At 45.4% G+C, this 27,778-nt stretch overlaps 3 protein-coding genes across 7 annotated transcripts in view; 1 reads left to right on the top strand and 2 right to left on the bottom strand.

Moving 5' to 3' along the window:
- The window catches only part of LOC146355323 (uncharacterized), a 29,900-nt gene extending 28,577 nt beyond the window's left edge, over positions 1 to 1,323 (bottom strand). Inside the window, exon 1 of the mRNA XM_084840865.1 lies at positions 1,306 to 1,323. The gene's annotated coding sequence lies outside the window, so the exon portion shown is untranslated. The remainder of the gene's footprint in view (positions 1 to 1,305) is intronic.
- Positions 1,324 to 1,762: 439 nt separating this feature from the next.
- Positions 1,763 to 26,240, top strand: LOC146355322 (C-type lectin domain family 2 member B-like). 3 transcript variants are annotated; one of them, XM_084840862.1, is made up of 7 exons: positions 1,765 to 1,816; positions 4,190 to 4,411; positions 8,418 to 8,522; positions 10,900 to 11,087; positions 13,640 to 13,743; positions 17,580 to 17,625; positions 23,457 to 26,240. In XM_084840862.1, the coding sequence occupies exons 2-7, from the start codon at positions 4,315 to 4,317 to the stop codon at positions 23,547 to 23,549; spliced, it is 633 nt and encodes a 210-aa protein (XP_084696988.1). In that variant the 5' UTR covers positions 1,765 to 1,816; positions 4,190 to 4,314; the 3' UTR covers positions 23,550 to 26,240. The 3 variants fall into 3 exon arrangements, with proteins under 3 accessions (XP_084696987.1, XP_084696988.1, XP_084696989.1); XM_084840861.1 differs by lacking the exon at positions 23,457 to 26,240 and having other exon boundaries at positions 1,763 to 1,816; positions 17,580 to 19,603; XM_084840863.1 differs by lacking the exons at positions 17,580 to 17,625; positions 23,457 to 26,240 and adding an exon at positions 13,973 to 15,251.
- LOC146355321 (killer cell lectin-like receptor subfamily B member 1B allele C) overlaps positions 24,481 to 27,778 on the bottom strand; it is a 54,444-nt gene continuing 51,146 nt past the window's right edge. For all 3 annotated transcript variants that reach the window (XM_084840856.1, XM_084840859.1, XM_084840858.1), the window contains 2 exons: positions 26,079 to 26,191; positions 24,481 to 25,168 (listed from right to left, as the gene is read on the bottom strand). In XM_084840856.1, the coding sequence (XP_084696982.1) occupies positions 25,045 to 25,168; positions 26,079 to 26,191 (237 nt within the window). In that variant the 3' untranslated portion in view covers positions 24,481 to 25,044. The remainder of the gene's footprint in view (positions 25,169 to 26,078; positions 26,192 to 27,778) is intronic.

Raw genomic sequence — 27,778 nt, 5'->3', positions numbered from 1 at the left:
TACACCCCCTGCTCTCCCTCTCCTCTTACCCTACCCTGGCATTTTCCTGATATGGAGAACTTGGGCAGAAATGTACCAATTTTTTCAGATACAGAGGGCCAATCTACACTTACGGGTTTTTTCACTTCCAATGAGGTTTCACCACCCATCTTTCACACTACGCAGTACCCGCCTCAAATTGGAACCGGAATTTCCCGCTTCCGTGCTCCTGCTTTCAATACCCTGATATCCCAGTATTTCCCCTTAATGTGCTCTGAGTTTCCACCTTCGCTACCATATCTGGTCGTAGTCCCCTCCCCTGCCTGTCCATATATTGTGGTGTTTGTATTTCCCTCCTGTCCAATCACAGCTCTCGACGGCCCCATGTCGTCTTCCAGCTACTGATCATATAGCTTCCTTAGCACTCAATGTTTCCTCAGAAACAACCAAAGGGCTGGACGTGCACGCACTTGTCTGATCTCAGAAGCTAAGCAGGGTCAGCCCTGCTCAGTAGTTGGATGGGAATCAGGCTTCCTGCATTGAGCAGGGGGTTATTCTATCCCTTCAAATGAGATTAAGTTTTACCCCCTTCTATCCCCCGCTTCAGCTTAAAAAAAAAAAATTAAGGAGTTATTTTCAAAGAATCGTGGCTCCTCCATGATTTTTTTTGTTCTAATTCAGGCATGATCTTCAAAGATTCAAAAATTCAAAGATGTGAAGCGTCACATCTTTGAATTTTCAGATCTTCAAAGATTCACATCTTCAAATTTTCAAATCTTCGAAGATCATGCCTGAATTAGAAAAAAAATTGCGGAGAACCCGCGATTCTTCAACGATAATGCCTTAATTAAAAAAAAAGCCGAAGCTTCGAAGCTTCGAAGATGCCAGCAGTCCCCCCTAAACACGAGCGCTGGTTGCCGCCGCCACTGCCTCTCTTCCTTGCACCAGCTGTCAAGGGCTGGCGTGGGGAAAAGAGCATTGGCAGACACCCCCCAGCCGCTCACCCTGGCCTCCAGCAGGTGGGGGTGGAGAAGAGGATAGGTGCCTCCTTCTTCCCTCCACCCCCACCTGCTACAGCGGCGGCAGCAAGGGACAAGCTGGTCATTTCCCCCAAGGCCAGGAAAACATGTGGAAAACGACAAGCCTCTCCTGGGCCAGTACTGCACAGTGGGCGTGGAATCAGCAGAAACAGGAAGAGTTTGTGATCCTCCAATGAGAGCCGCCATCTTTAAGAGCAGGAAAACAGCACAGCGCTCAAGTGTGAACCGAGCTCGCGCATTCGATGAAGAACTGCAATGGGGAAAATGGCTGAGTGTAGATAATCACGTTTTAATGCGAGAGTGTCAGGAACCGAATTCATTGTGATGGCGGGTGCAATGTAGATCGGCCCTCTGTGTCCTTCCAGATCCAAATCAATAGCATAGCTTTGGGAGGGTTCAGGTTTGGATTCAGCCTGCTTCAGAGGAGCCTTGCTTTGACCGGACATCTCTCAAATCTTTTGGAATCAGCCTGAAGCAGTTCAGGGTTCAGCCAAATCTGAAGCACAGCCCTTCCCTCACAGGATTATCATGATTTTTTTTAAAAAAGTGTATCACAAGAATTTGTAGGCGTGGGGATTGCAAACAGAGGCCTAGAAATCCTGACATTTGAGTTCTCCGAACTCCACCTTCATCTGATTAGTAAAAGGCAAGTTTCTCTTTCGGACTAAAAATGGCTCAGCTCCTAGAATAATAGCATAACAGGAAATCACGGGGTTTATAAGCAAAACGGGTGTGAGCTGTTTGCAGATTTATCTGAGCAACAAAAGCAGCAGAGCAGCAGACTCTGGAGGACATAGGTTGGTGGCATGCCGTGCGTTTGTTGTTGTGGGAGAATAAGAGGTTGTTCTTTTAGTGGTTTTCAAGCTTAGCCAGGCTGACTTTGAGCCAATCCCAGGCTTTGAGACCTGTTATGTATGCCGGGGCTCAGGCCTGGCTAATAAGAAATTAAAGTAAGATCTAATATTATTTAACTAGTAACATTACAGAAGAGTGTCTCGGAGCAAACAGAGCCTGCTTTTCATTCACAGCTGAATTAGCCACAACCATCTTGGGAGACAGGTGGGGTTAAGGATCAATTGTGTCTAGGCAGGAGTAGGCCTCTGTACTTTCTAGTGTACAAATTAAGGCTTGAAAAGTTATTGAATGGTCTTTGAACTCACTCCCCTGAATATCTTTCAGTAGTAGGGGTGAATATGAAAAATGAAATATATCTCTTAACGTTCAAGCTTATTTGTTGGGCGCTGAGACTACCAGGATGATAGCAGCATGCCCAGCAAGTCACTGGTGTCTGTGTGTAAGTCTGAAGAAATGAAGCAAAGATATGAAAAATGTATTAAACATAGGCTGCATTCCCATGGACACTCACCTGAGAGTAAGTCCCATCGAACTCAGTGGGGTTTCTGAGTAGAGCAATCTTATACTCACTTATCAGGGAGTAAGCGCCGCTGAATTCAGTGGGATTTACTGCTGAGTAGACATGTATCAGATCGTACTGTTAATGTCACTGCATGCATTCAAGAAACTGAGATACATGGAGATGTCAACTGAAAAGTTTTTTTTTTAATTCACTTTATTAAAAAGGAGATGTTACAGCGAATTAACTTTATCAGTTCTGGTCCAATGTATATTGAAGTGAAATGTATTCCCCCAAAGTCTAAAATACTCACTATGACTTGTTTGTGGCCTTGGTAACTGAATCTTCAATCCTGCACATGGACTGCTGAAACACCACTGACATCATGGAAAGTCAGACTTCATTTTTCTGCTAACTCAGAATCCCCCCACCTCTTCACAGTTTCCAAAAGTGGGTCCAATTTCCTCACTCACAGATACTTTGGATAACGATGCAACTTTTTTTTTTTTTAATCCTTCTGCATGCCCCCACCCACATATCCTGTCCTCTCTGCTATGATTGGGAGACATTATACAGCAGTGAGCAAAATGCCAAAGGAAACTGGCAGGGAGTTACATTATTTTCTTTTGTTCTTGCTGCTGAACCATAACTACCTTGTGGAAAGGAAACACTCTACGTGCAATGATTTTCAGAGGGGTAGACATCTTAGTCTATTGTAGCAAAAAAATAACATGGATTCTTGTAGAACCTTAAAGCCAAACACATTTCTTACAGGATCATATGCTTTCATACACTACAGCCCGCTTCATCAGATGCATGAAATATTATTGTGGTGTGTGTGTGTGTGTGTGTGTGTATATATATATATATATATATGACTGTGACAATTATAAGCTTAAAATGTATTTAAAATTGTTGAACTGACCATTCACACAGCAATAATGATGATGCAAGCATCCTTGCACTGCTACGTGTCATGGAACAGTGGCTCCCTCCACCAAACCATTTTTTTTAACACACCAAGGTTTAAATGTTTACCGAAAAACTGTTAATAGGAAAAAGGGGGTTATCCCTCAGTGGATACAGTGCACACACACACACACACACACACACACTCAAGAGCAATAGGGCAATACAATAACCAGGGATAAACACACCAAGCTAACCGAGCTAGACGGTGTCCCTTCCCAGCAATATCTTACTGTCATGGTTCTAGCCTTCCCAACCCCTGTACTGCCTTCCCCAACCCCCCTGATGCCCTCCCTAGCCCCCTCCAGAAATTCCCCAGCCCCTGAACTGCATTCCTAGCCCCTCTGGCTTTTTCCAACACCTGTGCAGTGAAAAAGTTAAGCATTCCCTTTCCCCTTATCCCTTCTCTGGTGAAAATTTCCCCCTCCCAAGTGTGCTCTTTGCAAATTGGAAGAGGGGCCATTGGGATGCTGGGGTTTCCATACTTGGCAGCTGCAATGCAAGCTATGGTTTGCCCCTCAAGCTACAGATGTGGAGGAGACTAGAGCAGGCAAGCAGGCATCTAACAAGGAGTTGGAAGGACAGTAAAAAAAAAAAGGTGGGTTGGTGGGTGGGGAGTGAAGCTTTTTTCACTTTCCATGTTTACTTTTGCTGCCCATTTCCTCTTTAGGAGCCTACAGACCTATGTAAGGACATATGCAAGCTTCACTTCTGCTTTGTGTATCTTAATTTTCCTATTAACTTTCAAGAGCAAGTTTCAAGAAAAGGATCAGTAATGAGGACAGCAAGGAGACTCACTTGCTCAGCAAACTTGCTAACCTTTTGGGGTGAACTTTTTCTTTTACAGAGCACAGAATATTGTCCCTGCTTGGTTGGAGCTCAGGCTCCAGGTAAATTTTAACGTGTGATGAGAGGCTGTTGAGTGGTCAGTGTACCCTACAGTATCTGTCCCTGCCTCTCAGTGAGAAGAAGATGGGCCAAGGAACAAAGCATCAAAACACCAGCAAATCTGAGGAAATCTTCATTCCTTCCAACACTAATACACCAGATCGAGGAAAAAAAGAGAAAGGTAGTGTGATGGGGGAAAGGACAAACACAAATGCACAAACACTGGAATAAATGTTAAATCCAGCACAGAGGATTACTGAAGCCCCCTGTTTTATTTTGTGTTGGCTGTAACCTGCCTTTGCTCCACTTCATCAGATTTAACTTAGGGCCTATCTACACGGGATATTTACTCCGGTCCCGCTGCGGCTCCAAGATTGTCATGGCATATGATTTATGCTGTACTCCACAGCGAGCGCACTGCTTCTTGCTGTAAAATTTATTTTTTGGGAAACTGCTTTTCTGACAGATTTTCCCATCAGGGAGCCTCCAGTGCGGTTTGGGAGCCTCTGTGACCCTGAACTGCCCTCGGTGCAGGCTGCTGGGAGCAACGCTGATTGGCGGAAGGGAGAGTTGTGCGGGCGGGGGGAGCAGAGAGCTAAACATGTCTACCCAAAAGTAGCTTCAATTGCACTTTGCCCGAGTACAGGAGCAGAGGGGTCAGGAGAATTCATTTGCCTATTGCTTTAAATATTCACTGACCACGGGAGTGGGGGAGGGGGCAGGCAGCCGGTCCTGCTGCTTTGAATCCGCTCGGTTGTGAACGTATACTGGATACTGTGCTTACTCAGAAGTAACTCTCTCCAATTGCACTTCGCTGACCAAAGGAGCGGGGAGTGGGAGTTGCGGAGAGCAGGCCTCAAGTCTGTGGAGTTGAAAACTATGCATGCCTAATTCGAAATAAGTCACCCCCTGTTGCACTTCACTGAGCGTAGGTGGGGGCGGGGAGGTGCGGGGAGCAAGCCTTTGCTCATTCACTGCCCCATACCTAGGCAGTTGATGACATTCAGCAGGACTCTGCCCACCCAACCCCAAACAAATGCGGTTGCAGGTGCCATTTGCCCCATGCAAGCCGGGGTGGGTTTTTTTGTATAAACCACTTTACTGGCTACCATTTGCCCTGGGAGGAGCTAACCCAATTTCATGAAAATCCAGCTGATTTAAATGGAATTGCCTCAAAACCCATCTCTGTGTAGATCCAGCCTTAGAGAAATGCTAAAATCAATTTCAGCATCAGAACATGCACCCAGTCTGATGCAGCTTTCCGTTTGTGTCTTCTTTTTCTTTGCAGGGTCTTAATGTGCACAAGGATGTACAGCCGTGGGTTAAAACACCACACAAAAAGGGATCTTGATGTGATTGCACCATTGCGTCAGGATACACTTTTGCACTGTGATTTAATCAATGCACGATTGCATTTGATTTCATCAGTCAATGCTGTGACTTAATTTTTTTGCGTGGGACCCCAATGACTTAGTGTCCTCCTGACACCTCCCATGGTCACTGCTGGTGTGGAAAGCCCAGCACTGTTTGTGCCATGAAGTTGAGGGGAGGTTGTGACAATAAGTTGTGTTAGTGGGGGGAGCAAACAAACCCATCAAGCAGATACTGGCAATCAACCAAATGGAGATGGGGAGGGTGTGGCTGATCAACGTGAAACGTATGGAGGAGCCAGGTAATTACCTATGCAAGAGGTAATGCACCAGCTACTGTGACTACAGTGATGGTACTACATCGTCGTAGGTGTAGTACCATCCTAGGTGTAGTACCTAGGTGTACTACATTTTCCCAGCCCTTCTAGTAAAGGTCAGCCGCAGGCATGGGAGGCCGGCACATTCCCACTTGGCTAAAGCAGCACCATGGCTTTGCCACTCTAGGGCTTTGTCAGCCTTCCCCAACCTGGTGCCCTCCAGAGACAACTCTCATCAGTCCTATCCAGCATGGTTAACCATCACAAATTATCAGGGTTGTTGTCCAACATCTGGAGAGCGCTAGGTTGAGGAAGGCTGAGCTATGGCTCAGGCCAAATAGGGTAGGGCTGGGTAGGACCAGAAGCAGCATATCATAAGCTCAGTCCTTGGGGGACTACCAAGCCCCCTTCATGTGTCTCCCTTTTGTTTTTGTACTTAGGCTGTTGTCCTGTGCAGCAGGATGTGTGGGTTCTAATCCTGATGCGTTGCTCTTTTTCCATCTAATATTATCGTCTCCTGGTTCTTTCATTTTTTAAAAAGCACTTGTAGGGATAGGGGGAGCAAATTCACATTGGACCATGGCACTAGGAGAGGGAGATGAACCTTTTCCCGCTGCACTGTTTTCCCAGTGCAAATCATGTGCCCCCAACCACCCCTAAACTCCTATTTGCTCCAATACGGCAAAAATAAGGCTACAGTAGCAGCCTGGGGGAATTATTTACATCAGGAAAACAGCACAAGGGGAAACTGTTTACCATTCCCACAATGCCATGGTCTTAATTCAATTTGCCTCCCCCCCCACCCCCAGATACTTAAAAAACAAAAAAGTAAAGAGATGGAAGATCCAATCATAGATCTCCAATGGCTCATCTACTTTGGCCATGCTCTGAACCTCCCAGAGAGCTTTGAGTCTTGGGTGTTGTAGAAATGTAATGAATGCATGCGGACATGCATGCATGCATGAATAAAATGTTGTAACATTTGAATAGAAACCAAGGATTGGATCCAGACTTGCCCCTCCATGAATGGAAGTGCCTTCCACTGGAAGAAGTGGGTGGGATGGCGATTCTTGCCAGTTCATACTTCCCCCTGAAGCTCCTAGCACCATCTGCATGCTGTTCCGAAGGATCCCCAGAGGGAAGGAGGAATTGGCAAAAATTACCACCCCAAGCCCTTCTTCCAGTGGAAATGAAACTCTGCTGAGCACAAGTCAGGATCCAATAAAAAAAAAAATCTGCTCTGTATAGATTGATAAAATGCATGTTTTATCAATATACTTGCATTTTATTGTGAAAGGTAACAAAAAATATTAGCTATCCAACATTGAATCAAAATGATCATAAATAGAAGCAAAGTAACCACTATTACATAGCCCAGCCATCCCCAACCTGGTGTCCTCTAGATGTATCAGACTGCAACTCCCACCATCCCTAGCCAGAATGAGCATTGATGATGGGAGTTATAGTCCAACATGTCTGAAGGGCACCAGGTTGGGGAAGGCTGGCATAAGCTATCTTCAAAAAATAGATAATTTCAAGACAGATGCTACACCCTGTCGGTTGGTGGTCTACATATCAATGGAGCTTTGGCTGGCATTGAAAGATAACTTTTGAAAAGAACTCCAAAAATTAGAGACCATATCATCAGTTACATAGAATGTTACTCCAGTTTAGATGCCTTCCATGGCTAGGGATGTATGAAAATTCCGCCACGGATCTCGGGGAGGCCGAATGCCAGCGCATTTGGCCCCCTGAAATTGGTGGCGGAACGGGACGAGACTTACCTGGGGCGGATCTTCCTGGAGGCGGCTCCGGCGGCGGCTCCGGTGGCGGTGCGGCGGCGGCCGGTCTTCTGACCGGCTGCTGCCGCCGCCATTTCCAGTTTTTTTAAAAAAACAAACATGATAGGCTACATAAAGATTTATGTAGCCTATCACGGCTAAGTTTTTTTAAAAAAAGTGATAGGCTACGTAAATGTTTACGTAGCCTATCACGGCTGATTTAAAAAACAAAAACGCGCGTACGCAAATGGCAGCAGCCACGGCTGCTGCCCTTTGCGTTCCTTATTTTGGCACGTCTTAGTCCACGCCAAGATTTATGTAGACTAAGACGTGCCAAAATAAGGAACGCAAATGGCGGCTGCCATGGCCGCCGCCATTTGCGTACGTGTGTTTTTTTTTAAAGTCAGCTGTGATAGGCTATGTAAACATTTACGTAGCCTATCACGGCTGACTGCAGGGACGCAAACGGCAGCGGCTACGGCCACCGCCATTTGCGTCCCTGCTAGCCAGCAGCTGGATGTCCGGCTGCTGGCGGAGCCGGCTGGAGGCTCTACAGAATCCGTGCGGAGCACAGCCGGCTGGCCAGGATTCCGGGGGGGGGGGGAGGAACGGAGCGCCTCCCCCCCACCATCAACATAATCCGCGAAAGGTAAGTACCTTTCGTACATCCCTACATGGGTCAGCCCAAAGAACACTATTTTTTTCAAATTCTTTCTTAGGTTTTCAAGGCCTTGCCAGCTGTCATACATTCCGTAACATAATATGTGGTGTCATTATCGTGATCCTCTGTATTGTTGTTGTTTTCTTGGCAACTTTTTGGAAAGGTAAGTTCCTTGTCCCATTTTTGATATTCCATGATTCCACCAGTATATCTCTTAGATTTGCATTGTGTCTTCTGTCTAAGACGTTGAGCACTGATGCCCAACACTTTCCTGTACACCCAGGTGCAAAAACATGGTATAATTCACAAGAATTGGGCAGTGGTGGAATTGGGCCCAGAGGGAATTGGGCCAAGTGGCAAGATAGTGGGGCTACTCAGGGAACGGGACCCACTGACAACATCTTCCTCAAGGGCCTTCCGAAATCTGCAGCTGATGCTCTACTGTTAAGTGCATAGGAACCTCTGTCAGGAAAAACATGGCAACCTTAGCAAAAACCCAAGATAAGGGGTCCTGTGGGGTTGCAAACTTGCATGTGTTATACACAGACATATATCAGATATAAAAATATAAATTATTTCATTAGTGTGCGCTTCAAGTATTAATGCTTTTACATAAATCCATCATGTGTTTCTGAAATATACTCTTTAAAATAATATGCTGTTTTAGTAATGCTGTTATGGCCTGCAGTATAGTTGTAGGGTTGGATCCAGATGTGCACTGGATCAGCTGCACTGTCAGAAGTGCACTTCCTGCCCCGCCTTCCCAGGGCCAGCTCTCCAGTTCCCTGATGAAAGGGGTGAGCTGTGTGTGTGGGGGAGCGGGTACCCACAAAATTGGGTGGACGGACTTTCCACAAGCAGAGCCCTTCCTCTTGCAGAAGGCAAATTCTGCAGCCAACTGATTATATTGTTTTTGTTTTGTAGTGTATTTGTTGGCCTTCTTTACAATTTTATGAGAATATTGAAGTGGAAATAATATGGCATATTTATTCATTTTTTAAAAAAATCTGCTTTTGTAGGAAATAATAGTGTGTATTGAATCTTGGATGTTTACAAGAACGTAAAAATTGAGAATGTAAAAATTGTCTGTCATCAGTATGTAGTGCTTTAAAGCGTTCAAAGTGCACATCGAATGGATTACTTTGTAATCCTTAAAACTCCGTAAAGTAGATTGGTATTATTATCCCAGTATTGCAGATCTGCAGCTAAAACGGGGAAAGACTGACTTACCTGAGCTTATACCAGAGTCAAGATGGAATATGAAACTTCCTGATTCATAGCTCAGTGTCTATGAACTGTGCTACACCAGGTTCAGCTAGTCCAACTATCTCCAATAACAGCCAGCCAGATGCTTCTGGAAATTCATGAGCAGGCCATGAAGACAGAGCAGCCCGCTCTGGGGTTTGTATCCAATGGTATTTGGCTGCTGGTGGAAATAATGCTGTTTGTGGAATAGATTTCCCCTTCCCCCCTGCAGCTCCCTGTATGTGAGCTTTTCTATACAAGGCTGCTAACTGGTTGTTAATCTTCTGTATCTACTTTTGGTTTCATGACAGAATGGAGATCCAAGCACTACACAAGAGCATTTCCTTTCCTGCGTTTCCACTACATAACCTCTAGGTGGCACTGTGGTATAGTGGAATAGTGCAAATAGACTGTAGACAAGGGAAAAAGCAGGTTCTTCCACTTTCACAATTAAACACCACATTTCCCCTACTCTAAAAAATCTCTCAAAAGTGCTTGTTAGACACAGAAGCAGAACTGGAGGGTTACAATGTCATCTAAAGAACCTGTAAACAACCATGAGCAGAGATTGACAAGCACACAATAAATGCCTCATGTAGTAAAGCCCTGAGTGTCCCTCAAATCTGCTCAGTATAAGCACCTGAAGGGCAGGACATACATGTTCATATTAAATAAATAAATATGGAGGAGAAGGAGGAGTTCAATGGAGGAAGCAACCTTGGAAACTCCTGTTTGGAAGCAAGGGGTCATTTATTTCATAACAGCTGCAATTGTAGAATATACTCTACCTACCTGGTTTTTGTTCCTCACCCCAACTTAAAAAAAAACCCCTGTAGAATTCAAGAGGTATGTTCATGGATTCTTTTTTTGCTGTTTGTTTGTTTGTTTGTGTATGACATTTGTATGCCACCCCATAACAAAGTTATCTGGGCAGCCTACAGTAAGCACAAAAAACAATTTAAAAACAAATAAAACAGGGCCAGTCCTATCATTAGGCAAAGTGGGGCAGCCACGTCAGGTGGCACTTCTGGTGGTGCAGAGTGGTGGTGAGGTGGAGGACAGAGCTGTGTGTGCCTACCCAGCACCCTCTAGTGCCTGTTGTCCTCAGGTGCAGGGAATCACATTGTCCAGACACCAGCGATGAAGTAAGATTCAACTGGTGGTCCAGCCACCTTCTGCATGTGGAATGTGGGAGGCACCATCTTGTCCTTTGCCTCAGGCAGCACAATTCATGAAGTGAGGACATGTGAGGACAACAATCATGTGTTGATTGCTTCTGGTTTTCTCCTTTTCAGTCATGCGACCAGAAAAACATCTAAGTTGTCCGGCACCCATCAATACCCCACAATGTCCTTATGACTGGATTGGATACCAAGAGAAATGTTACTACTTCTCCGATGAGGAAAAAGATTGGTTTGCCAGCCTACACAATTGTTCCTGGCTAAATGCTTCCCTGTCATTGATTGAAACAGCAATGGAAATGGTGAGGGGGAGATGCTTGCATGACTGCTTTGCAGTCTCTCGCTAGGACCTCCAACTAGATGCAGGAAGTTCCAAACCCAACTGGAATATGTTACTGCTGTGGTTTCGTGGTTGGTGGTGTGGGACTTGCTGCTGCTGAAAGACTGAAGGATTTCCAACTTTGAAATGTATGAATTTAAACTACAGTTCCTCTGCTGTAGACAGCACGCAATGCAGTTCAAGTCAAATGAAATCATTAGGGATGGCAAAGAATTCCGCCACGGATCTTGGTGAGGCCAAATGCCAGTGCATTCGGCCCCCCAAACTCCGTGTCGGAACGGCCTGCCACCCCCCCCGCGGATCCCCCCCGGGACGAGACTTACCTGGGGCGGATCTTCTGGGCAGTGGCGGCTCCGGTGGCGGCTCCGGCGGTGGCTCCGGCGGCGCCGGCTGCGGCGGCTGGTCTTCCGACCAGCTGCCACTGCCGCCATTTCCAGTGTTTAAAAAAAAAATAAAAATACGTAGCCTATCATGGCTAGGTTAAAAAAAAAAAAAAGATAGGCTACGTAAATCTTTACATATTCTATCACGTCTGACTTTTTAAAAAAATCAACGCGCATACGCAAATGGCGGTGGCTACGGCCGCCGCCATTTGCGTTCTTTATTTTGGCCCGTCTTAGTCTATGTAAATATTTACGTAGACTATGACAGCGAAAATAAGGGGGAACGCAAATAGGATCCGCTATGCTATTTGCGTTCCCCTTATTTTCGCCGTCTTAGTCTACATAAATATTTACGTAGACTAAGACAGGCCAAAATAAGGAACGCAAATGGCGGCGGCCGTAGCCGCCGCCATTTGCGTATGCGCATTGTTGTTTTTTTAAAAAGTCAGACGTGATAGGCTACGTAAAGATTTACGTAGCTTATCATGACTGACTACAGGGACGCAAACGGCAGCAGCTACGGCCGCCGCCATTTGCATCCCTGCTAGCCAGCAGCCGGATGTCCAGCTGCTGGTGGAGCCAGCCGGCGGCTCTGCAGAATCCCCACGGAGTGGAGCCGGCCGGCGAGGATTCCGGGGGGAGGGACGGAGCGCCTCTCCCCCTCAGCGGAACCTGGCGGAGACAGGTAAGGGCAATTTCGTACATCCCTAGAAATCACTGAACACCCAGGAAACAATATCAAACATCATAAACAGTTTCTATATTCTTCCCCACAAATGAAGACTTCTAATGTCATGTGTGTGTTTTCCTGGGAATGTCTGGGGAAGGAACCAAAAGCACTCATGTGCTAGCGCTATTGATGTCGCAGTAGCGAAAACCAATGCTTGTGCAATGTCAGGAGCACTTGCATAGCGCAGCAAGTTTCCCTGTCATGCTAGCAAGAGCTATTGGTATTGCACAAGTGTTGGTTTCTGCTAGCACAATGGCAATGGCGCTAGTGCATGGGAGTAGTTGGATCCTTCCTTGGTGTGCAAGTACAGAAACACTGCTGATTCCATTGAATGATTTAGGGCTCCTTCACATGGAGCTTTTATCCTGCTATTGAGATTGCTCACTCACAGAAGTTTGCGGGTCCTTTTCATGACATCGTCAACCTCCAGGGCACATCCAGAGGTATTTCCTGGTTTGTTGTTGTTCAGTCGTTAAGTCGTGTCCGACTCTTTGTGACCCCATAGACCATAGCACAGTTATTCCATGTTAAAAAGACCTGGAGAAAATGAAGTATCAAAATATATTGGATTGTTGTGCTATTAAAACAGCCACTAGATGGCGCTGTTTCATTGAGTTCTATGGAACCTTGAAAATTAAAAACGTCCCCTCTCAGCAATCACATGGTTGCCATCTGGGAGCCCGCTGTAAATGCAGAAAGGCTCCACAGCAGTAGGATTTTTTTCTTTAATGTAAAGACAGCCAGAGTCCTTGGCACCAAAATATGGTAAATTTCCCCTCCCTCCCTCCCTTCCTCCCTTTCTCGCACACACACACACGCACGCACACACACTATATATAACAAGAAAGAAAGGCACCTGAGATCTAGAAATTAATTCAGAACTTAAAGTATCACATCTTTATATCTAAATAACTTCGGCTAGCATCTTCTTCAGGGGGAAATAGCAGCAAGTGGATTCAATTTTCAGCAGGAAAACAACACATGAATGTAAGAGTTCACTGTGTACCACGTTCCTGATCCAGACCACACACACATATGCTCATGGCTTCTTTTTCTGGGAGGAAAACAAAGCATACTTAATGTAATATGTAGCTTGGCCCTCGGTATTTCAAATTTCAAGAATCCTGATGGCGTGGTGAGCAGTTCCGCAGAAGCTGTTCTGGCTCCACACACGATATGTGACATCTACCTCACCTAAAGTTATGACTTGAACTGAACTTGGGTCCCTGCATAGGCCACTAATGTTGCTCAGGGTGACGAGACAGCTGGCTCCCAACAGTGAAGCTGCCACACCCTTGCTGTCGATGGATTGGAGCAGAGTGGGAGATTTACTTTCTATCTTGTCTTACGTTGTATTTGTAAATAGACACCGTTAATCTCAAGTTTTTATTCACTCCAAAGGATTTCCTCCTGCGCTATAAGGGTCGAAATTTTCACTGGATTGGCCTTAGTAAGGATCCGGAGAAGCCTTGGAAATGGACTGATGGGCAGGCATTCAACAACATGTGAGTTCTCCCTTTCTTTTTCATTCTTTGGCATGAGGTGAGTGAATAATGCGTCAATGTGCACTTGCGACCTCCCGCCACTGCTTCTCCATTGCAAGAAGGCAGGGTGTGGCTTGCAAGAGAGAGCTGGCAGGCAGCGGGATTTAAGGGTGCTGCTGAGTGGAGGGCTCCTAGCCCTATCAGTCCAAAGGCATTGCATGCAGCTGTTCCATCTTTTCCTCCTTAACAGGTTTTCCGTGATTAAAAAAAGCCAGAAGGAACACTGGGAAAACACCAGAGGGTTATGAGTGGAAGATGTCATCATCTGGACCACCCATAAAATTCCATGAAAGAGGTGATGGCATAATAAAAGCCACATCTGGAAGCACCCTTAACTCAAATGCTGCCTGCCATGTTCCTCCTCCGGTACTCACCCCCTGCCCCTGTCAGGAATGAATCTGAGTGTGTGGGGATAGTTAGCAGCTCAGACTCAGAATGGGAACAGCCAGAACCGGGGGAGGCTCCCTCCCTAGTGAGCTCAGATATAGCTAGGCCTTCTTCTCAAGACCTTGGCCCACAGATGGCTCGGCCTGAAGGCCCCCCCTCCTCCATGAGAACCCAGGTCTTGGGGGAGGAGGAGAGTGAGGGGCGTGACTTGAGGAATGCTAGGGTCCATCGCAGAGCAGAGAGGGAAAAGTTAGAGGCGGAGCTCAGACGCTCCTCCAGGTTGGCTATGCGTGATAACCTACGTAGGAGGGAGCCACTGTAAGGGAGAGGCATCCCCCCTAAGCTAGTCTGGCCAGGAAGTTCTTCTTCAAACTGCCGGCAACTTCTCTAACTTCCACTTGGGCTCCTCTAATGGTATTCGTAATTGTGTGGAGTAGCTGTTTCCTTTGTAGCCTGAGAGTTTCCTAGAATTTGCATTTGTAAGGAACCTGGTTGTTAACTAATAAAGTAATGAGCCTGACGCCTGGTATCTTGGAGTGTGTGGATTGTGAAGGGGGAGGACGAAGGAAGGTGACAGCCCCTGGCCATATGAAATGAGGGATGCCACCTGTCAGGGTGGAAACTGAGCCAATAGAGCCCCAGAGCAGTTCTGATTCTGAGGAAGAACAGCAATCCGTGGGAGAGGAGCTCGCTCATCCCTCACAGGCACAGCAGCTGGCAGAGATTCCTCCTGCCAGCATTCCTGGGATAGATAGTGACCCCGGCAGCGAGAGAGCGCTGGAGGGGGTTCACACGCGGCACAGATGCAGGGAGCGATGACAGATGGAGGGCGCAGAAAGGAGGTGTACCGCTCATTTGGCACACAAACAACGGTCGCATCCTGAGGACCCAAGGGAAAGAGGGAGGATCTCTCCCTGGCCCATAAGTTCAGGGTCTTCCCGTGGTTCTCCTTCAAACGGGGACCAACTGCCTTACCTGGAGCTTAGGCTACTCTGCTATCTTTCCCCAGTGCTGTTCTTTGCTTTGTCACTAGTGATTAGTATCTGAAAGAGTCATAAAGTAATAAAGGAATAAAGTCTCGGAAAGAATCCTCGTCGTCTGAGTCCTGAGTTGGCTATTGGGGGGACTGCAAGAGGCAGCTAGGGCGCTCCTGACACCACCTCAGTCCTGTGAGCTGTTGACACCATCCTCTTCTTCAAGACCCAGAAACCTGTCTTGGGGTAGGAGAAGGCAGAGGTGGCAGAGAACGCAGTGGGTGCTCTCAGGCCATTGTGGGTCATGTTTCCACCACCAGTGACTGGGATTACAAATCCCTGAAACCCGACTGAGAAATAGCACTCTGCTGGGGCCTGGAAGCACCTGCCTCTGTCTTCCCTGCCACAGGAGTGGGAGAAGGGAGAGGCAACAGAGGTGGAGGTGGCAGGGATGGGTGTAGGATGGCCGCTTGTGAATCGCCAAAGAAAAAGGACATGCATTACCAAAAAAGAGGACAAAATAGAACACCTATTTGCATGACATTTGCATATGTTAATTTATATGTATAGATGCAAATTTAGAAATAATTGTTCCAATTCAAATAGAAGTAACATCCATCTCACCACAGTGTGGAAGCCTGTGACCAGTCAGCCTGTGTGCTGTTGAGTCTGCTGTCCAGGTGCTGCTGATGGGCAACTTCAAGGCCCAGCTCTTTTTTCTTATAGTTCCTGCTCTTTATCCTAGAACTGACCTGGGCAGCTGTTCAGACAGAGGATGCCTTCTAAATAAGAGGATGGTCCTCTGGCAGCCCTTCAAACAGACCTCTGTAAAAGGGAGCACATGGCCACCCCAGCTTTGTAAACACCCTCAATCCTTTGTGAGTGTTCAAAGCAACCACATGCAATGCCCTCAAGCCTTTGCAACGGGAATGCTCACAAAGGCTCCATCCCTTTCGGGGCAAGCAGTGAAATGCTTGTGTGCCCCTCTATGAAACTGCAACATGATGACCGTTGGTCCATCTAGCTCAGAATTGTCAGCTCTCCAAATCGTCAGCTCTCCAAAGCCTCAGGCTGATGCTTTTCCGGCCCCGCTCTCTAACAGCCTTATAACTGGAGGTGCGAGGGATTAAATGTGGGATCATAGGCAATGCCAAAACATCAGCTATAGTTTGGCATGTGCCTGGACCCTCAGTTGGCAGGGTTGCAGGAAAAAGGCAATGAGCAAGGGAAAGATTAGGCAGATTATCACTTTGGCAGCAGAAAGCACAGGCTTCTGACATGCAATGGTGCAGCTAGGGCTGGACCATGGGGCCTACAGAGAGCAGCGGGTGATGGGGGCAGCAGTAGACAGGCCTGGCATCAGCACCTGGGCTGGCATGGGCATGCCCCCCCCCCCGCCCCAGGCCTGATGCTGCTTCCCACAGCATCCTTCCTTCTTATTTTTTAAAAAATATTTTATAGTCAGGGGGGCGGCCGACCAAACATGTACATGGTTAGAGATGCTCATGATATTATTTTTGCTTTTAAAAGATATTATCCTTTTGTACAGCAGCATATAGAAGCACTTGTAAAGCATGGAACTATGTATTGTGGGGGCCGGGGGTGGGGGAGAGGAAATGTTAGTTGTGTGCTTTACAACGAAGTAATATACAGCTTTTGACTTGTGAATATGACCGTGTCACATGATTCTGCAAGGAAGAACCTGATAAAAGATTATTAGACTAGGTTACCTCAACTTTAGGCACTGAATGCTGACAGAACATGTTCTATATATTAGTTAATGCCTTGATTCGTGCAAGCGACAAGCGTACATATGTGATTTAATGTTAATATGTATCCTGAAAGCTGATTCATATGCTCCAAATATAATAAAGTATATACTCCAGAATACAAAATTGGGCCAGAAATCAATGTAAGTGTGCATTGTCTTTCTCGGAATAAACTGGACAAATGTATTTGTGTGTGTCCCTTCCTATGACTGAGGTTGTCTGACACAGTCATGGGGTTCCCAGTACATGAAACCTAGACACACACACACACACACACACAGAGAGAGAGAGAGAGATTTCAGATGGCATAGATAAACTTGATTAGTTTATTCTGAATTTTGCATTGGAGAAAAAAATAATGCACCCTTTGCCCTGTTTCTGACGCTTGGCTTCTATCTTGCTTTGGGAGAATGAGTCAGTGTTCAAGAGATGGCAGGACTTGAACCTGGGCCATTCTCTAGGCAACGCAGGTCAGGTGCTTTTCCACTGAACTATTGGTCCCTCCAACTGGGGGAAGGTATTTCTTAGTGTGGGCTGTAGGTTAATTTAGGCTGCTCCATTTGCAGCCTCCAGTTCCCAATGTCCTCTTCCAAGCCCAGTGATGAAGTTGTAGATGTACCTTGAGTCAATTGTGGCCAAGTCAACATGGTTTGCCAACTCGTTACAGGTTTCCCATTGGTGAAGGAGGAGACTGTGCCTACCTGAATAATGAGGTGATCATGTCCTCATGGTGCAAGACCAAGAAAAACTGGATTTGCAGCAAACCAGTTTCTTACATGCAGAGACTGAAACATGAGTCCAGTGTCAAGCAACTGTAACCCCTCACACTGTTGGTAAAGAGTCTGCTGTGACTTCCATGTAAATGTTATCTCTGTCTTCACTCATAGCTTACTTCCCAAATAATATGGGCACCAGGGATGGTGAAGCAGACTGTTTCTGGCCCATGTCAGTTTCACATATGTCTGTTCCATCCAATTTCCACATCAGTCTGGGTTTTAAAACTCACACACATGAGAATTCACATTGATTTCCATACATCACTTCCCCCCTGCCCCCAACATATGCAGTCTGCATGCAACTTTCCATAATCCATGCATTTTGAGCCAAGAACTGTATTGCAAAATATGGAGGAGGCTGCAGTCTGAAGCGTGGCTGCATTCCCATCCTCATATTAGTCCATGAAGTGCAAGTTAGCTGAGTTAGCTTAAAAATGCTGGCTAAACCAAATCCTCATCCATCCATAATGGGCACTGTCCCACCAGAGAGATGGTCCCTGCTGGATTAGACCAAGAGTCTATCTAGTACAGCATCACGTTTCCCATAGTGGGCTGCCAGCTACTCCTGGGATGCCCACAAGCAAGGCATGAAGTCAACAGCTCTCCCACATTGTTGACACCCCAGCATCTGTTATTCCAAGTGACACTGCCACTGAATATGGGGGCCCTATTTAGCTATCAAGGCTAATACACTGGGGAACTTCTTGCCTCATGAGGATTGGCTAGCTCCCTTTCTCATTGTTTTTCTCCAGAGGATGAAGACTTTTATTCCATGAGGCTTTTATTTCTACTGGGTAGATAACATTTTTTATCTGACACTGTTTTATATGATGAGCGTTTCTGTTTAATTCTAGATTTCTATTTTATGAAGTATCGTTTAATTATATGGTTGGTTTTAATGGTTGAAAGCTGTTAATGGTTGAAAGGCTGAGTGATGATGCATGAACTTTAAGATCATGAGTGCTAAGAGGGCTGGGTGGGAATCCACACAGCCCACCAAAGCACTCCTTTGAACCGCTATTATCCTATTCCAGCAACAACTCCCATCTAATGCCAGCTCCATGGCTACCATAGTTTTTCCCCTGTTCCAAGGCTGGGATTTACATTGTTTAAAACTTCTGCTGTCCTATGGTCCCTGGGAGGTATAGCAGAACTCCTTCTCCACCCACAGAAAGGAAGGTCCATGGGTAGAGAAGGAAGCCTACCCTCAAAAGCCTCCTCTGTGTGGTATCAGAAAGGTCTGCTGCTGCTCTTCCCTGCCATTGGAACTCTGATGGTGGAGAGGCCCAAAGGAAAACATTCTGGAAGTGTGCTGCAGGTGGATCTGGGGAGGCTTTGGATCCAGAGGATCCCAAACTTTCCTGTTTCCCTCCCACACCCTTGGAACAGGGGGAAAACTATGCCAGCCCTGGAGCTAACATTAGATGGGAGTTGGTGTTAGAACAGAAAAATGTAGATATGAAGGAGTGATTTTGTGGGCTGTGTGGATTCCCACCCACCTAGGGATGGCGGAGAATTTCTCCACGAATCTCGGGGAGGCCGAATGACAATACATTCGGCCCCCTGAAATTGGCGGTGAAATTCTCCGCCCCTCCCCCCGGGATGGGACTTACCTCCTGCGAATGTCCCTCTCGGCGGCGGGTCCTGGCAGCGGTTCGGCAGGGGCGGGGGCGGTGGCCGGTCTTCCGACTGGCTGCCGCCGCCACCATTACAAAATAAAGTAAAAAAACAAACACGTGATAGGCTACGTAACGATTTACGTAGCCTATCACGGCTAGATTTCCAAAGTCAGCCGTGATAGGCTACGTAAATCGTTACGTAGCCTATCACGGATGACTTTGAAAAAAAAAAAAAGCGTGTACGCAAATGGCGGCGCCCATGGGCACCGCTATTTGCATTCCTTATTTGGTCCCGGGTAGTCTACGTAAAGATTTACGTAGAGTATGGTGAAAATAAGGGCAACACTATTTGCGTTGCCCTTATTTTCACCGTAGTCTACATAAATCTTTACGTAGACTACCTGGGACCAAATAAGGAACGCAAATGGCGGCACCCATGGGCGCCGCCATTTGCGTACGTGCTTTTTTTTTTTTCCAAAGTCACCCGTGATAGGCTACATAACGATTTACGTAGCCTATCACGGCTGACTTTGGAAATCTAGTCGTGATAGGCTACGTAAATCGTTACGTAGCCTATCATGGGTGTGTTTTTTTTTTCTTTTCACTTTTGTATTTCGTGGCCGGGGAGACGGGGCACTTCTCCCCGGCCTGAATTTCGGCCTGGTGAGGCAGGGCGCCTCCCCCCCCGGCCTGAACTTCGGGGGGAGAACCGAAGCGCCTCCCCCCCACCGCGAAGCAAGCTGCGGGACCAGGTAAGTGACTTTCGTACATCCCTACACCCACCCCTCTTTGCATTCATGATCTTAAAGTTCATGTGCCTCATCTTGCTGTGGTATGGGCTTCTGGGGATTCAAAAGACTGTTGTGAGTATATAGGGAGAACCACATACAATGACCTGAGCTCCTTGGAGGATGAGTAGGATAAAACCAGAGTACATAAAAAAAAAGCAGGGGAGCAAAGAGAAGGAGGATATGGAAAGGGAATAAGCAAGTAAGAGGGTGGATGAGCAAAAGGAGCATTTGTTTCTTATTGCTTGTATCTTTTCTGGCAATGCTGCTGATATTATTAACAACCAAATAGGCAAAATATAAAACAATTTTTTATTAAAAAATCCAGAATATTTTAAGAACAATGTGTGCTGTTGTCTTTCTACCTGGCTCTGTATGCTTTGTTTCTTTTGTTCAGTTTGCTTTCCATCTGCTCAATCTGGGAGGTGACTTACTTCAAGATTTTATTTTTTTCCATACAAATTAGGATTCATTTAAAGCAAAGAAATGTTAATCTTAGTAGCGGTTGTTGTTGTTCAGTTGTTCAGTCGTGTCCAACTCTTCGTGACCCCATGGACCATAGCACGCCAGGCCTTCCTGTCCTGCTCTCTCTCCCGGAGCGTGCTCAAGTTCATATTCATTGCATCGGTGATACTACCTAGCCATCTCATCCTCTGCCGTCCCCTTCTCCTTTTGCCTTCAGTCTTTCCCAGCATCAGGGTCTTTTCCAGAGAGTTTTCTCTTCTCATTAGGTGGCCAAAATATTTAAGCTTCAGCTTCAGTATCTGTCCTTCCAATGAGCAGTCAGGGTTGATTTCCTATAGGATTGACTGATTTGACCGCCTTGCAGTCCAGGGGACTCGTAAGAGTCTTCTCCAGCACCACAGTTCGAAAGCATCAATTCTTCGGCGCTCAGCCTTCCTTATACTCCAGCTCTCACAGCAATACGTTACTACTGGGAAAACCATAGCTTTGATTATACGGACCTTTGTCAGCAAGGTGATGTCTCTGCTTCTTACTATGCTGTCTAGGTTTGCCATAGCTTTCCTCCCAAGGAGCAAGCGTCTTTTAATTTCATGGCTACAGTCACCGACTGTGGTGATCTTGGAGCCCAAGAAAATAAAATCTGTCATAGCTTCCATTTCTTCCCCTTCTATATGCCAGGAAGTGATGGGGCCAGATACCATGATCTTAGTTTTTGTAATGTTGAGTTTCAAACCAGCTTTTGCACTCTCCTCTTTCACCCTCAACAAGAGGCTCTTTAGATCCTCTTCACTTTCTGCCATTAGGGTGGTATCGTCTGCATATCGGAGGTTGTTGATAATCCTCCCGACAATCTTAATTCCGACCTCTGATTCATCCAACCCGGCGTTTCTCATGATGTACTCTGCATATAAGTTAAATAAGCAGGGTGACAATATGCAGCCTTGTCGTACTCCTTTCCCAATTTTGAACCAATCGGTTGTTCCATGCCTGGTTCTTACTGTTGCTTCTTGACTCTCGTACAGGTTTCTCAGGAGACAGGTAAGGTGGTCTGGTACTCCCATCACTTTAAGAATTTGCCAGAGTTTGTTGTGATCCACACAATCAAAGGCTTTAGCGTAGTCAATGAAGCAGAAATAGACGTTTTTCTGGAATTCTCTTGCTTTCTCCATGATGCAGCGAATGTTGGCGATTTGATCTCTAGTTCCTCTGCTTCTTCGAAACCCAGCTTGTACTTCCGGTAGTTCTCGGTTCGCATACTGCTGAAGCCTAGCTTGTAGGACTTTGAGCATCACCTTGCTGGCATGTGAAATGAGCGCAACTGTGCAGTAGTTTGAACACTCTTTGGCATTGCCCTTCTTTGGAATTGGAATGTAAACTGACCTTTTCCAGTCTTCTGGCCACTGTTGAGTGCTCCAAATTTGTTGGCATATTGAGTACAGCACTTTAACAGCATCATCTTTTAGGATATTAAATAGCTCAGCTGGAATACTGTCATCACCGCTGGCTTTGTTGTTACTACTGCTTCCTAAGGCCCACTTGACTTCACTCTCTAGGATGTCCGGCTCAAGTTCAGTGACTGCACTATCATGGCTATCAGGGACATTCAGATCTTTCCTGTATAGTTCTTCTGTGTATTCTTTCCACCTCTTCTTAATCTCATCTGCTTCTGTTAGGTCCCTGCCTTCTTTGTCCTTGATCATGCCCGTCTTTGCACAAAATGTTCCCTTGAGATCTCCGATTTTCTTGAAGAGATCTCTAGTCTTTCCCATTCTGTTGTTTTCCTCCATTTCTTTACATTGTTCATTTAAGAAGGCCTTCTTGTCTCTCCTTGCTATTCTCTGGAACTCTGCATTCAGTTGGATATATCTTCCCCTTTCTCCCTTGCTTTTCGCTTCCCTTCTTTCCTCAGCTACTTGTAAAGCCTCCTCAGACAGCCACTTGGCTTTCTTGCATTTCTTTTTCTTTGGGATGGATTGAGTTGCTGCCTCCTGAACAATGTTACGGACCTCAGTCCATAGTTCCTCAGGCACTCTGTCTATCAGGTCTAATCCCTGAAATCTATTCCTCACCTCCACTGTATATTCATCAGGGATATGATTTAGGTCATACCTGAATGGTTTAGTGGTTTTCCCGACTTTCTTCAATTTAAGCCTAAATTTTGCAATAAGCAGCTCATGATCTGAGCCAGAATCAGCTCCAGGTCTTGTTTTGACTGACTGTATAGAGCTTCTCCATCTTTGGCTGCAAAGGACATAATCAATCTGATTTCAATATTGACCATCTGGTGATGTCCGTGTGTAGTCACCTCTTGTGCTGTTGGAAAAGAGTGTTTGCTATGATCAGCGTGTTCTCTTGGCAAAACTCTATTAGCTTTTGTCCTGCTTCATTTTGTACACCTGCCTGTTATCCTGGTGATTTCTTGACTTCCTACTTTAGCATTCCAATCCCCTGTGATGAAAAGGACATCTTTTTTTGGTGTTAGTTCTAGAAGGTGTTGTAGGTCTTCATAGAACCGATCAACCTCAGCTTCTTCGGCATCAGCGGTTGGGGCATAGATTTGAATTACTGTGATGTTGAATGGTTTGGATTCGTACTGAGATCATTCTATCGTTTTTGAGATTGTACCCCAGTACTGCTTTTCCCACCCTTTTGTTGACTATGAGTGCTACTCCATTTCTTCTAAGGGATTCTTGCCCACAGTAGTAGATATGATGGTCACCTGAATTAAATTCACCCATGCCTGTCCATTTTATTTCACTGATTCCCAAGATGTCAATGTTCAGTCTTGCCATCTCATGTTTGACCACCTCCAGCTTACCTTGATTCATTGATCTGACATTCCAGGTTCCTAAACAATATTGTTCTTTACAGCATCGGATTTTCTTTTCACCACCAGACACATCCACAGCTGAGTGTCCTTTTGGCTTCGGCCCAGCCGCTTCACTCTTTCTGGCGCTACTTGGAAGTACCCTCTGCTCTTCCCCAGTAGTATATTGGACACCTTCCGACCTGAGGGGCTCATCTTCCGGCGTTGTATCTTTTAGCCTTGTGATATGTTCCATGGGGTTTTCTTGGCAAGAATACTGGAGTGGGTTGCCATTTCCTTCTCCAGTGGACCACATTTTGTCAGAACTCTCCACCATGACCTGTCCGTCTTGGGTGGCCCTGCACGGCATAGCTTATGGCTTCACTGAGTTATGCAAGCCCCTTCGCCACAACAAGGCAGTGATCCATGAAGGGGTTAGTAGTGGCACAGGGATGCAATTCAAAATCTTTTTAACCTGTTACATGTACCATTGTATTAAGATCATAAGAAGAGCTATGTTGAATAAGGCCAAAGGCCTGTCTGATCCAGAATGCTGTTCCCACACCAGCCAAGCAGATGCCAAGGAGGACTTGAGGGCCACAGCACCCTCCAGCTCATGTTCTCCAGCAACTGGTCTGATATTGAGAGACATATTGCCTCCAGAGGTAAAGTTTAGCAGTCATGAGTAGTAACCATTGATTGTATTGTACTGTAAGAAGTTGACTTGAGTTGGGAGGAGTTGAGCTGGAAGGATGTCTGAGTAGTCATATTGCCCATCTTTCTGAACAGAGGAAATATTGCTCAAATGTTATCTGGGAGGAAGTATCCAGGTTCTTTTCGAAACTTTCTAGAGCTGAGCAACCTTTTTGATCATTCTGGTGCTTTTCGTCTTTTCTTATGTTTAGAAGAAATTGTGGCTTGGGTATGCCAGCATGATGTTCAAGAAGATTATTTAGCTTTGCAGTTTTATGTTGTTCGGTTATAATGAGGTTTTATTTTTAATATAAAAGTCAAGAAAACAAACAGCTGAATGAGAACAGAAACCTGAAAACCTGAAGAGTGGGAGGTTTGTAGAGCAATCTGCAGCGGGAAGTACAAAGCACAGTAAGTAACTAAGTGCAAAGAGAAATTTATTATAAGAACTGAATTTTCAAATCCACCATGAATGAGCTACATGTAACTCTTCATCACGGGTAGTACAAAAAGGAACAACATTCAACTCAATTCAAGAAAACACCATGTAATACTGTAACATATGTGGGCTACACCAGTAAGGTGAAACAATAGCTGGTTTTATTTCTTGGTCTCTCTTCATATAGTTCTCCATCTAGCCTCCATCTTGGAACCACAACCAAAAGCACAAAGATGGAGAATGCTCCGTTCCACCTTTTCTGAAGAAACATATTTGTACCTGAACACTAGGTGACGAAAAGATAATCATTCCTTACAAATACAAAATGGTTTTTCAAGAAGAACTAAAATAGACTTTCAGTATGTACTAAAAATGACACAGTTAAAAGCAGAAACCTCCAGTGGCAGCAATCAGAAAGTTCACAGAACTTCCTTCAAAGCTCTTTTTAACTAATTCCACCTTTCAGGGATAGTCTACTGAATGTACCATTGTACTGCAGCATGCATTGTTTTCATTTACACAAATACCAAACATCTCAGCCATTGTCTATACTACAAGAGCTTCCTTCTGGCAAATCCATGTCAAGTGAGCTGTGCAGAGGTCAGACCCAAACTGATTCTCTTTTAAGGTTCCACATTGTTGTCTTTCAGCTGCAGTTGGTACAGACAACCTGTGGAACAAAAAGTTACATGTTAGATTGATCAGAGCAACTATTGCTTGGTTACTGTGAGATTGTTCTTTCACAATCCCTTTCCACAAAATATCCAGAGATATGAGAGTTTTCAGATGCTGAATCTTCCTTCTTCAAATGTGGACTGCTTTTGTGATTAATCCTATTGTGTTATTTAAGGTACCATAGTTTATTCAATCATGTTACATAGTAAGAAAGAATTTATCAAAACCAGACAATGAGATTCAACATAAGTGCAAAGAGAGGCACACTGGGACAAAATAATTAAACTTCACATAAACACAGATAATGTCTAAATGGACTAGAATAAAAACGAAGAGGGCTGCACTGGTTATGTTCTCAAAGTGTTTTGATGTAAGTCTTTATCAAGGGAATTGCAGATTCTTGGTGACTTCCCTGGAGGATTCCCTCTCCACTCTTTAGCCAACAAAAATGATGTCCTAATTGACTAGGACCACCCAGGGAACCACAGTTGGGGCATAACTGGACACTAATCCATAATAATTTATTTATGTATTTTGTATTTAGCACTGTTATTATGAGTAATGCTTTACAAGATGAAACATGTCATCTTGAGGCACTACAGATGATAGGTGAGCAAATTTAGTGTGGATGGATAGAACAACTTTATGAAGAAAAGCATAACATGTCGGAGCTCTCTTCTTGGGGGTGGTTGCTGATGCTAAGACACCAAACCCCAAATATGCTTTCCATGCAGTTTCAGGGCTTAGTGTTCAAGATCTGAAATGCCCTTTTCATCTCAATACAAAGCAGCAAGCACAGTGCTAATGAAAATTATCCCACATAATAAAACACCATATATCATAAGCTTCCATTTCTGTAAGACAACTATACTTTCTCCAAGCACAAAAAATCCCAGAGTACTCACAGGCTGTTCTGTAAGGGAGAGCCATCTACCCACATCCATTTCTTCTCCATCGAATTAAATTGAAATCCAATCCAAATGGGGTTCTTATGCATTAGCATATTCTGAATGTATGCCTGTAGAATGTACCATAGTAAGATTTTATAAAACATCCTTTTGGGGTCCATCCCAAGACATATTTATTTATTTATTTATTTATTACATTACTTTACCACCCAATAGCTGAAGCTCTCTGACATTTTACTGCCTGAGGCCAAGGATATGAGGGCGCCCCCTCCCATTAAACGTACACAAGCTGACTAGGCTGGCAGTTGAATCTACCTTTGACACTGCCCTTGGGTCACCATCTTCTACTTCACTTGAGGGCAGCATGCTAGCTTAGGGCATGCAGGAAAGGACGTATGGCACACACACAGCATTTTCTGAAGCATGAGGTCACATCTATTAAGTTTTACTCCATACCATGAATAGGTTCAGTGAAAGACAGGACGCTTGCTCATGCTCCTCAGCCACCTCATAAGTAACGTAAGCAGAAAGTGCCCCATGATATCCTGATGAGCAAACTAGCTCAAAGTGGGCTAGATGAAACAACGATCCAGTGGCTCCACAGTTGGCTACAGAATCGGACTCAAAGAGTGCTTATCAATGGGACCTTCTCAAACTGGGGAGAGGTAACGAGTGGGGTACCGCAGGGCTCAGTCCTGGGCCCAGTGCTCTTCAACATTTTTATTAATGACTTGGATGAGGAGGTGCAGGGAATGCTTATCAGATTTGTAGATGACACAAAATTGGGCAGGATAGCTAATACCCTGGAAGACAGAAACAAAATTGAAAGTGTTCTTGATAGGCTGGAGCACTGGGCAGAAAACAACAGAATGAAATTTAGTAGAGATAAATGCCAAGTTCTGCACGTAGGAAAAAGAAACCAAAGGCACAGTTGCAAGATGGGGGATACGTGGCTCAACAACACTACAAGTGAGAAAGATCTTGGAATTGTTGTAGATCACAAGCTGAATATAAGCCAACAATGTGATGTGGCTGCAAAAAAGGCAAATGCTATTTGGGCTGCATTAATAGAAGTATAGCTTCCAAATCACATGAAGTACTAGTTCCCCTCTACTCAGCACTGGTTAGGCCTCATCTAGAATACTGTGTCCAGTTCTGGGCTCCACACTTGAAGAAGTATGCAGACAAACTGGAGAGGGCTCAGAAGAGGGCAACGAAGACGATCAGGGGACTGGAAAAAAAGCCCTATGAGGAGAGACTGAAAGAACTGGGCATGTTTAGCCTTGAGAAGAGAAGACTGAGGGGAGATATGATAGCGCTCTTCAAGTACTTGAAAGGTTGTCTCAGAGAGGAAGGCCAGGATCTCTTCTCCACCATCCCAGAGTGCAGGACACGGAATAATGGGCTCAAGTTACAGGCAGCCAGATTCCAGCTGAATATTAGGAAAAACCTCCTGACTGTTAGAGCAATACGACAATGGAACCAATTACCTAGGGAGGTGGTGGGCTCTCCCACACTGGAGGCATTCAAGATGAAGCTGGACAGCTATTTGTCAGGGATGCTTTGACTTGGATTCCTGCATTGAGCAGGGAGTTGATGGTCTTATAGGCCCCTTCCAACCCTACTATTCTATGACTCGATGAACTCCAATCCCAATCCATGAGAATTTCTCTGAAATGTCCTTCTCCTTTCAACTT

This window comes from Heloderma suspectum, chromosome 2 (assembly GCF_057233095.1).
Source record: "Heloderma suspectum isolate Gila_16-S chromosome 2, 16-S_ref, whole genome shotgun sequence".
Classification (NCBI taxonomy): domain Eukaryota; kingdom Metazoa; phylum Chordata; class Lepidosauria; order Squamata; family Helodermatidae; genus Heloderma; species Heloderma suspectum.
The sequence above is the reverse complement of the archived record's forward strand: the minus strand, read 5'-3'. Positions and strand labels throughout refer to the sequence as shown.